The sequence below is a fragment of the Chlorocebus sabaeus genome, chromosome 15 (genome assembly GCF_047675955.1).
Source record: "Chlorocebus sabaeus isolate Y175 chromosome 15, mChlSab1.0.hap1, whole genome shotgun sequence".
NCBI lineage: Eukaryota > Metazoa > Chordata > Mammalia > Primates > Cercopithecidae > Chlorocebus > Chlorocebus sabaeus.
The window spans coordinates 6778835-6791030 of NC_132918.1; the positions used below are offsets into that span (position 1 = coordinate 6778835).

At 36.2% G+C, this 12196-nt stretch overlaps 1 protein-coding gene across 5 annotated transcripts in view; it reads right to left on the reverse strand.

Annotated features, from left to right (window-relative positions):
- Nucleotides 1–12196, reverse strand: part of ATP11B (ATPase phospholipid transporting 11B (putative)) — a 133804-nt gene that overhangs the window by 105395 nt on the left and 16213 nt on the right. For all 5 annotated transcript variants that reach the window (XM_007971988.3, XM_007971989.3, XM_007971986.3 and 2 more), the window contains exon 2: nt 2699–2815. In XM_007971988.3, coding sequence (XP_007970179.1) covers nt 2699–2815 — 117 coding nt within the window. The remainder of the gene's footprint in view (nt 1–2698; nt 2816–12196) is intronic.

The following is a 12196-nucleotide window of genomic DNA, read 5'->3' on the forward strand; positions in this document are numbered from 1 at the left end:
TGTATTTAGAAAACCCCATTGTCTCAGCCCAAAATCTCCTTAAGCTGATAAGCAACTTCAGCAAAGTCTCAGGATACAAAATCAATGTGCAAAAATCACAAGCATTCTTATACACCACTAACAGACAAACAGAGAGCCAAATCATCAATGAACTCCCATTCACAATTGCTACAAAGAGAATAAAATACCCAGGAATCCAACTTACAAGGGATGTAAAGGACCTCATCAAGGAGAACTACAAACCACTGCTCAGTGAAATAAAAGAGGACACAAACAAATGGAAGAACATACCATGCTCTTGGATAGGAAGAATCAATACTGTGAAAATGGCCATACTGCCCAAGGTAATTTATAGATTCAATGCTATCCCCATTAAGCTACCAAAGACTTTCTTCACAGAAGTGGAAAAAACTGCTTTAAAGTTCATATGGAACCAAAAAAGACCCCACATTGCAAAAAAAATCCTAAGCCGAAAGAACAAAGCTGGAGGCATCATGCTACCTGACTTCGAACTATACTACAAGGCTACAGTAACCAAAACAGCATGGTACTGGTACCAAAACAGCATGGTACTGCTACCAAAACAGAGTTATAGACCAATGGAACAGAACAGAGCCCTCAGAAATAATACCACACATCTATAGCCATCTGATCTTTGACAAACCTGACAAAAACAAGAAATGGGGAAAGGATTCCCTATTTAATAAATGGTGCTGGGAAAATTGGCTAGCCATAAGTAGAAAGCTCAAACTGGATCCTTTCCTTACTCCTTATACGAAAATTAATTCAAGATGGATTAGAGACTTAAATGTTAGATCTAAAACCATAAAAACCCTAAAAGAAAACCTAGGTAATACCATTCAGGACATAGGCATCGGCAAGGACTTCATGTCTAAAACACCAAAAGCAACGGCAACAAAAGCCAGAATTGACAAATGGGATCTAAAGAGCTTCTGCACAGCAAAAGAAACTACCATCAGAGTGAACAGGCAACCTACAGAATGGGGGGAAATTTTTGCAATCTACTCATCTAACAAAGGGCTAATATCCAGAACCTATAAAGAACTCAATCAAATTTACAAGAAAAAAACAACCCCATCAAAAAGTAGGCAAAGGATATGAACAGACACTTCTCAAAAAGAAGACATTCATACAGCCAACAGACACATGAAAAAATGCTCATCATCACTTGCCATCAGAGAAATGCAAATCAAAACCACAATGAGATACCCAACTCACACCAGTTAGAAAGGCAATCATTAAAAAATCAGGAAACAACAGGTGCTGGAGAGGATGTGGAGAAATAGGAACACTTTTACACTGTTGGTGGGACTGTAAACTAGTTCAACCATTGTAGAAAACAGTGTGGCCATTCCTCAAGGATCTAGAACTAGAAATACCATTTGACCCATCCATCCCATTACTGGGGATATACCCAAAGGATTATAAGTCATGCTGCTATAAAGACACATGCACACGTATGTTTATTGCGGCACTATTCACAATAGCAAAGACTTGGAATCAACCCAAAAGTCCATCAGTGACAGACTGGATTAAGAAAATGTGGCACATATATACCATGGAATACCATGCAGCCATAAAAAAGGATGAGTTCATGTCCTTTGTAGGGACATGGATGCAGCTGGAAACCATCATTCTCAGCAAACTATCGCAAGAACAGAAAACCAAATACTGCATGTTCTCACTCATAGGTGGGAATTGAACAATGAGATCACTTGGACACAGGACGGGGAATGTCACACACCGGGTCCTATTGTGGGGAGGGGGTAGTGGGGAGGAATAGCATTAGGAGATATACCTAATGTAAATGACAAGTTAATGGGTGCAGCACACCAACATGGCACATGTATACATATTCAACAAACCTGCACGTTGTGCACATGTACCCTAGAACTTAAAGTATAATAATAAAAACAAAAACAAAAAACAAAAAACCCAATCTAGCCATTTACTAGTAAGCAACCTTGGGAAAATTATTCAATTTCCTGGCACTTCAACTAAGGAAACTGATGTAAAACGAGTATAACACTGCTTTGTAAAATAGATTTCATAAAAGCTATCTCATATCTCAAGCTTTTTATTTCATAAAAGCTACAACATATTATGTTGTAAGGATTAAATGATATGAAAAGCACTTAATATAGTTTCTGGTACACAGCATAAATATTAGTTCCTTAGTTTACTAGCAACTAAAGATAATTTTTTGGCATGTGGGCTACTGGTATCAGCAATTAGGAACTCCTTTTATTCTACAGTTAACCATTTTGGTTAAGATAAATCGACCACCATTTTCTTGAATTTGTAAGGATATAAATAAATATATATACACACATATAATCACTTTTAAAAATAAAAGTGATTTATATCCACAGTTTTAATAATTTTTTTTTTTTTGAGACATGGTCTCACTCTGTTGCCCAGGTTGGAGTGCAGTGGTGCGATCACGGCTCACTGCAGCCTCGACCTCCCAGGCTGAAGCCAGCCTCCAGAGCAGCTAGCAGTACAGGTGTGCCACCACACCTGGCTAATTTTTTGTAGAGACAAGGTCTCATTATGCTGCCCACACTGGTCTCAAACTCCTGGGCGTAAGCGATCCTCTCACCGTGGCCTCCCAAAGTGCTGGGATTATGGGTATGTGTCACTGCACATGGCCTAATAATAAAAACTTAATTCTTACCTTAGATGAAATGATCCGGTTATCTATAAATTTCTGAGGTGTGTAAAGGCCATTCTGAGGAAACCTGTTGGCTACGTAGATGGTTCTTGTGTCACTCTGATGTGGTGGGTCAAAACCCTAAGACCAGCCAAGCAAGAGAAAAAGAAATACTAGTCAACCAGGTTAGTTATGCTACTTTACTGTTAGCTTTATTTAACTGGTCAGATTACATACATTACTATTGCCCTTAAAATGCATACAGACTCAATCTATTTAATTAGAAGAGCTATGCCACCTATTTTTTTTCTTTCACAGGTAAACAGGTACATTATCTCCAGATAGAAACTTAACTAGGTAATGCCGTTAGTAATGAAAAACAGTTCATTCTCTGTCAGAAATACTCCTATATTGAAAAAAAAATCTCATGGGAGACCTACAGAAGTATTTGAGGACAAGTTTTCTATCCCTACTGCATTCCTTCCCTTTCATTTCTGTGGATGGATTTCTACTCAAGTGATGTGGAAGTCCTGTGTAGCTACAGCGCAGTAAACACCTACCACATCTGATGGCAAAGGTTTATATTTATTTCACTTTTCCCATCACCAGACTGACTTGGTTGCAAAGAGCTTTGTTCCCAGATGACTTACAGTACGTTAGGTAGGATCTTGCCCAGACTCATTCCACACAATTACTTATTGGTGCCATTATAGTATCAATTGACTTACTGAAATATAAATATGAATACGCTGTAATTCCTGGCCTTCAGGAACTCATATCCTGACCTCAAATTTAGAAGACCATCTGTCAAGGCATATTAGTAATCATCTCCAGTAGAAAAGATTCCACGGGTGACAAGAATACTGAAACTTTATCCTCAGAGGACTGTACTATCTTCCACAGTTGCAAGTGAATCTTCAAGACAACTTTAACATTCGACATACTGTCTAGGGGTTTGATAAATTAGAGGAAAAAAAAAAACAGACTCTTTTGGCAGATCCTGGGAATCCACTGATAGGCTGAAAGCAATATACAAATGAAAGACTTTCTTTCTTTGGTTCTAACAGGCAAATGAATCAAAATTCCTTAGGTTTCTTTCTTTTTTTTCTTTTTTTAAATAGTGGTCATGGGCTATAAAACTTGGTATTCATAAGCTACGATAATCCATTTTTAGATATTAGTAAAGACTCTAATCTAGTAACCTACTAAGAAAGTACTCTGGCTGCCATTCAATGCTTAGCATCCCTGTAACATTTCCATTAAGCACAGACATACACAGACAGTGGGAGATCCCATGTAAGCTAGAGGGATATTTTGCTTAGTTCATTGGAATATTAAGTGTTATGAATGGCATTCAACTGTTATTATTCTTGGTTTTAAACTTTTATTCTGTGATCTCAGAAACAGCTAGTACAGGACTGTACAAATGCATTTGTATGCATCATAACAAACATGTTTATCTGTTCAGACTATTTAAAGTCCTAAGATTTTTCTACCCTGCTTTTGCAACACTTTGCAATAGTGATGAACACAGTTTGTAGATGTGAAAATGGCATTATGTGTCTGATCTCAAGATAGGTCTCTTCAATGAAAAAATATGGTGGCATAAATATTTATTTTCCTCATAAAGTGTCTTTAAAATTTTTCACAATTTGGCAAATAAATGAATAAGTGAACAAATGAATGAACAAATAGTTTGAAGGCTACTCCTTTAGTCTAGGACTGTATTTCTCAAAAGAGGTTCACAGGAAGTTTACCTATAAACAGGTATCTGGAGCATTAGACTGCAGGGAGGCATATTTATTCAGCATCTGCTTTGTAAACATGTTAACATCTCCCCCCATACACTAGCTCCTGCCTCTTCATATGCTTTCTGCCATCTTTCTCTCCAGCATCACTCTGCTTTCAGCTCAACTCAACAGATTCAGATGGACACCTGTTTAAGAGCCTATTAAAACAGATAAAATGTTACTAACATGTTATTACTTCTCTTTAACACTAATTTAAACACTGATTTATAGCTTCTGGGATTTTTTTTAGAAAAGACAGTAAATTTCAGGGCCACAAACAATACATAAATCTTTAAGATGTCAAGAAAACTGAGACTGAGAACCACTTAAAGAAAATTTTAATTTTTTGCTAAATTCTCACCAAGACTGGAATTTATATATATCTAAAGTTAAGAAACAAAAACCAAAGGACCCAAAGTAACAGCAAGATAACTACAGCAATACCTCAGTTATGACTAGAATTTCTATTAACATATAAATGCACATAATTTACATGAAGCAAATGCTCATCATTTCCCATTTATCTCTACTGGATGGATAAGAACCAATGACCACATACTAAAATTCTGGAACTCCTGAGGGTTCTATAATTATTTCAAAGGGATATATTAAAATGTTCCCCCTGGCTGGGCGCGGTGGCTCACGCCTGTAATTCCAGCACTTTGGGGCGCCGAGATGGGCGGATCACAAGATCAGGAGAATGAGATCGTCCTGGCCAACATGGTGAAACTCCATCTCTACTAAAAATTTAAAAATTAGCTGGGTGTGGTAGTGGGCACCTGTAGTCCCAGCTATTTGGGAGGCTGAGGCAGGGGAATCGCTTCAACCCGGGAGGTGGAGGTTGCAGTGAGCCGATATTGTGCCACTGCGATCCAGGCTGGCAACAGAGCAAGACTCTGTCTCAAAAAAAAACCCCCCCAAAAAATATATATATATTATACATTAAACCGAATTTTTAAAATCCTATAGAGCATTTCTATATTCCAATTAAAAATAAGATGACAAATCTAAAAGGATAATGACAAACTCTTCCGTATTTCCAATGACGATACAGTATCTACTTAGGCATTCTGAGGTTTTTCATTAATTCACATAATCTCATCTAATCATATTATAGTCAATGGCATGCATTTGTGGGGATGTACGTGTGTTATTTTCTTTCATATGCAAAACAGTTAAATTTAATATATGTGTCTATTGTATAAATATGGCCAAATGTCCCTTATGGAAATTAAACCTATAACTTCAGTTTATTAATATTTAGTATCAACTTTGCTGCAACAAATTAAACTAGCCACAACCTAAATAAAAATAAAAGAACAAAACTATCCAAAAATGAAGAAAGTGATTTAGAGCAGGATCGATAAATGGGCTTCAGGTCTCTGAATCCCTGAAATTGTGTGTAAATTTGCATATATGTGCATTTTTCTGATAAGCGTGTACATAGGTTTCATGAGCTGTGCATGATGAAAAGAAGCTTAAAAGTACTTAACTTAAAATTGTGCTTTGTAATTAGTTCTCTAGCTTGAAATTCTACATTTAAAACTACCTCAAGAGAATCTTTATGTTTCAGTGATACCTTTATCTTCTTTAACAGGAATCAAAACAAGCTATTAACAAAATTATTTGTGTAACTACATGTTTAGTACGAAGTTCAAGCATATTTTCACACTATTTCTAGTAAGCATTGTCAGCAATTCTATGACACTGGAGAGGAAATATAATTTGAACTCCCTAATCACTAGGTCAAGGCTACATGCCAAGGTTCAGAAACCTCTGGCACATAATACATTTTCTCTTGTTATCCCAGGTTACTCATTCACACCCTCAACCCCTTGATGCTTGCCTGCTCCTTTCTTTTCTGATTTTATCTTGTCCCGGGTAAAGGAACTGAGATAGATTAATGCTATTCCAACTACTGTGGTTTAATGTTAATGTCTAATAAAAAGTAGAGTTTAGGTATTGCAGGCACACAAATTTAAACTATGAAAGCTGTTACAGTCTTAAAAATTATGAAATTCAAAATCCCTTTTTTTTCTTACTGGATTTATGAGCATAGGTTAAAGCCATAGGTACTAAAAAAAAAAATTGTGGGGAATATTTAAAAGGGGAAAAGTCTCATGATGACGGATAGGGGAAGAACTGTTAATACACAAGACAGGATTGATTTGAACGAGACTCCTCTTGTAACCAAACTGAATGAGACCTGGAGAAATCAAACCAGCAAACAGCTATATGAATTTTAGGAGGAGGTCTCTGGCATAAAACAATACTTAGGAATGAATCTCAACATTTTCAATTGTAGGCCAAGTATATTAGCCTCTTCATTATCTTAAAATCCCAAAGATTTTGTAAGCGTTACAAATAAAAGAGCTAGGAAGAGACTAAAACTACAGTTATGAATAATTTAATTAGTCATACTTCTTTAATATAACTAAGAAAACATCATCCTTAGAGTTCACAGCGCTTTCTAGCATTCCTACATATGATCTATTTGCTCTATGACAGAAAGAAAAAGCATCAAAACAAACAAAAGACCTCAAAACAACAAAAACAAAAAGCAGCTTCAGGGTCAAAACTGTAATACCATTAGGTTATTAAAACAAAGGAACAGAATTTTATTTAGATCGCATGCATGACAGAAAGTGATTTTTGTTGGCTATATGTTTCAAAGTATACAGGCACATGAAAACGCCTAGGGGAAAAAATATCAATGCTTCTGGGGAGGAATTATTTAACGTCTTTTACTGAAACCTACAAAGTTAATTGTGAATTACTGTTTCCTAGACATAAACTTTCAATAAAACATACCTATTCAGTAACATATGCCTATATAAAGGTACCATTAGGGCAAGATAATGTGACACAGTTAACAGACCAGAGTAAGGTGACAGAGAAAAGCTTAAAACACCCACAATGTAAACAGTTGTAATTTATCTTAGCTTTTTGCTTTGTATTACATAACTTTCACTTCAGGATTTAAGTTAGTTTGCCATCTATCAGACCAGTCTGGTCTTCCAAGAGCTCCAGCTTAGTGCAGGGGTGAGTTGGGACTGGATTTTTCAAGTTGTAGGATATAAAATCTAGTGTAATCTTAACGAAAGGTAACTCAAAAACTCTCAAATCATTTGCCAAAGTTTTACTAAAGGTTGCTCATTTCTTTGTTATAACATTACTTCCCAAACTTGATTTCCTATTCCAATGTTGGCTCCAGCAAAAGCCTACTCATCCTTCATTTTTCAGCTTAAGAGTTTCCTTCTCAATGGAGCTGTAGCTGATGCCCCTCATTCCCCAGAGACAAAGGCAGGCATGTGTTATGTACTACTCTCACCAAACCTTTTATACAGTCCCAGTATAGATTTCATTACACTCAATTGTAATTACTTATCTCTGTAACTATCTCCCCCTCCAGACTGTAAGATTCTTTTGAGATCAGGTCTTGCTCTGTCACCCAGGCTGGAGTGCCAGTGGTATATTCACGGCTCACTGCAGCCTCGACTTCCCAGGCTCAAGCGATCCTTCTCATTTCAGCCTTCCGACTAGCTGGGACTACAGATACATACCACCATGCCCAGCTAACTTTTTAAATTTTTTGTAAATATGGGTCTCACTGTGTTGCCCAGACTGGTCCCAACCTCCTGGGATCAAGCTATCCTCCTTCCTCAATCTCCCAAAGTGCTGGGATTACGGGTGTGAGCCACTGTGCTCAGATTGTGTCAGATGGCTGACACAAATTAATTCTTTAAAGAATATTTATTCAATGGATTAAATTCTCTAGTTTTCACATTCTAAGTTTGGTTTTAAAATATCACTAAAGGCCGGGCACGGTGGCTCATGCCTGTAATCTCAGCACTTTGGGAGGCGGAGGTGGAAAAATCACCTGAGGTCAGGAGTTCGAGACCAGCCTGTCCAACACGGTAAAACCCCATCTTTACTAAAAACACAAAAAATTAGCCGGGTGTGGTGGTGCATGCCTGTAATCCCAGCTACTTGCAAGGCTGAGGCAGGAGAATCGCTTAAACCTGGGAGGCAGAGGAAGCAAGTGAGCCAAGATTGCACCACTGCACTCCAGCCTGGGTGACAAGAGCAAAACTCATCTCAAAATAAATAAATAAATAAATACATAAAGATAAAATATCACTAAAATGTCAGCCAGGCATGGTGGCTCACACATGTAATCCCACAACTTTGGGAGGCCAAGGCAGGCGGATCACTTAAGCCAGGAGTTCGAGAACAGCCTGGGCAACATGGGAATACTCTCTCTTTACAAATAAATAGAAAAATTAGCCGGGTGTGGTAGCATGTGTCTATTGTCCCAGCTATTCGAGAGACTGAGGCAGGAGGGTCACTTGGGCCCAGGAGGTCAAGGCTGCAATGAGCCATAATCATGCCACTGCACTCCAGCCTGGGCAGCAGAGTAAGACCCTGCTTCAAAAAATAAAAAATAAAAATAATAAACAAATGTCTACCAAACTGAATTTAACTTTTATGTTATTTAATTTGGAAATGGAAAAAATGTAAAAGTGATACTGTAGAGTGAAATATACCATTACTAGTATAAGAAGGGCTAGCAGGAAACTTTTTATTCTGGTGTTCCTAGAAATGTCTTATTCTTCTCAAAGCTATTTATTACAGTTTTACAGTTGGTGGGGATCCATTCCTGAATGTCAAAGAAATCAACTTCCATTAGGGGAATACAAATCAAAACCACAAGGATATAACACTTCACATCCATTACGATAGTCATTACAAAGACAAATCAAAACAAAAAAAACCAAAAAAACCCCACAAAACAGAAAAAAACTATTGGCAAAAATATGGAGAAACTGGGACCCTTGTGCATTGCTGGGGGGAATGTAAAATGGTGAAGCTACTGTGGAAAATGGTATGGCAGTTTCTCAAAAAATTAAAAACAGAATTAACATAAGATCCAGCAATTCTACTTCTGGGTATATACTTCAGAGAAGTGAAAGAAGGAGCTCGAAGAATATTTCTACACCCATGTCCGTAGCAGCATTATTCACAAAAGTCAAAAGGTGGAAGCAACTCAAGCGTTCATCTACTGATGAACAAATAAACAAAATGCGGTATTATACAGGCAATGAAATATTATACAGCATTCAAAAGGAAGAAAATGTTGGCACATGCTGCAATATGGATCAACCTTAAGGACATTATGCTAAGTGAAATAAGCCAGTCACAAAATGACAAATATCGTATGATTCCTCTTATATAAGGAATAAGAGTAGTTAAATTCATAAGACAGAAGCAGAAAGTGGTTGTCATGGGTTGAGTAAGGAAGAGAATAGCAAGTTTATGAGTACAGAGTTTCAGGTTGGGAAGATAAAAAAGTTCAAGAGATGGATGGTGGTAATGATTATATAACAATGTGAATACACTGAATGCCACAGAACTGTACACTTAAAAATGGTTAAAATGGTAAATTTTATATTATGTATATTTCACATAATTTTAAAAAATCAACTTCATCCATTTGGGACTTCACTATGGATTTTCTGCATCAGGCAAGTCCTATTTGGCCATAATTCAACCATGACAGTAAATATCCCTTATATGCTGGACTGGTAGTTTCCCTGCATGGAAACATAGGGGGTATTTATGATAAAAATAAATGTGTAAGGTTGTTTTAGTTTAGATCAAATGTAAAGATCACAGGTTTCAGTAAGGGAGAATCTAAGGTTTCTATAACCAAGAACACTAAATTTGAGTTCTTTAATTTGCCTATCCAGTTAACCATTGTCTGGATAAGGAGTGAAACTAGTAAATTTTATAGCTGCAGTATCCAGATTGGAGATAAATGGGTAAAAATACATTTTCACTCATATCTAAAATACTTCTGAGCTTCCTCCTTCTCCCCCAACAATCACAAACAAAAATGGCCATGAAAATGGCTTTCTAAATCCTCCTTGGTATATCAGCAATAGCTGGCTACAACTCTGCAAAGAGGCTGGAGATGCAGTCAATGAATAAACATATCTTTTTCACAATATCTTCAAAGTTTACTATTTAAAAAACATACCAGTCACAAACGTACACCACAAAATTCTAAACAACATTAAAAAATACATTGAAGTAAAAAAAAGATGTCCTGAGTGAATCCTATTTGGTTATTTAGACAAGAATTAACACAAAGAAAAGTTTTAAAAAGTAGAAAAAAGGTGAATGGAAGATATATAACTTTGCTATTAATTTTACATGCTGGAAACCTGTTTTCAGTAATGCCTAGACCAAGAAACCATTACTAAATAAATAACAGCAGCAGCAACAAAAACCAACTACCTTGTACCAGTCTCACCACAATCTAGTTGTCCTACTTTTCATCTTCTCATAATTATAAACATTTTTAATGTTTCTCAAAATACATAATGCTCTTACATATAATGAAAGTATATGCTGTTCCTGTTATCAGATACTTACAATGTAATATAAAGAATTTAAATTGGACAAACCAACCAAAATAATAATATCACTGAAGTAATGTTCCCAAATAATCATATACACTTAGTGTTCTACAGGCTCTTCAATCCACCTATCATTTTCTGATTGGTTGCTTAAGCATGTTTCCCTATTCTCATATAGCAAACTGTATGTACTAGTTCTAGTATAGTTAAAAGGTATATGTCTCAAAGTCAAAACTCCTTTTTGGGGGATGAGCCAAAGGAAGGAAGGTGGACTTCTAGCGAACTTTTCAGAAATAAGGTTGGTATTGATTTTCACAATGACTGGGGGTGCTAGTGGCATTTAGTTACTGGGTGGATGAGGCAAAAGTATTAAGACATTCTGCAATGGATTGCAGAGTCTTGCCAATGAAGAACTGTCCTACGAGCATCACAATTTCCAGATGCCATGTTTGCAAAAATCCCTTTGAAATAATCCAAACCTTCTATTTAAACATAAACAAAACAATTTTATATGGATTTATGAATTTCCCAGGAGTGCAATTACCAGGTAAATTGAAGAAAGATTATACTTTTTGACAGAACTTTTATGAAGTGGTGTTTACTGTTTCAGAAAATCACATTACCAGTGAAAACGTTGTGAGTCACCATAACAATATATTTTCAGCAGTATATGTTAGAGCCACAGCATTCACAGTGACTTCAGCATCTGCTTAGTCATTATGTCTAGTGTAGCCATGACTGTTTACATACTGAAATCGATTTTATTTAATATAAGTGTATTCATTTATTTTTCCTTCATATGACAATTAGGGTGGTAATGTGGATTTAAAAAAAATTACTTGTATAAGCAAGTTATTTAAATTTTATTTCAGGATTAAAAAAGGAAGAAATATTTACAAAATATTTGATAGGAACAGGGGAAATATGTCTGACAGTGTTGAGAATCAACTATGTACTTGGATGCTAAAATGTAAGTTACACCACAAGTATTCACTATCTTTTAAGTTAGAAGGTGCTGCTTATCTCACATGAGCAGTACAGACAGTATTCACACCAGGAAACTACTGTACAACAAATATTTCCAACTACAGATTTAAAAATAGGATAAAGTATAGGTAAAAATATTCTCAACAGTAACAGCACAAAAAACATACTGAGGTCAAAGAATAAAGATGCTAGGTGAATCCTATTTATTTAGATAAGAATAGAAACAAACGTAGAAAAAAGTAGGGTGGGAGGAAGATACACAATTGTCTAATTAATTTTATATGTCAGAAATGTGTTATCAAGAACCTGGGAAACAAGCTTCA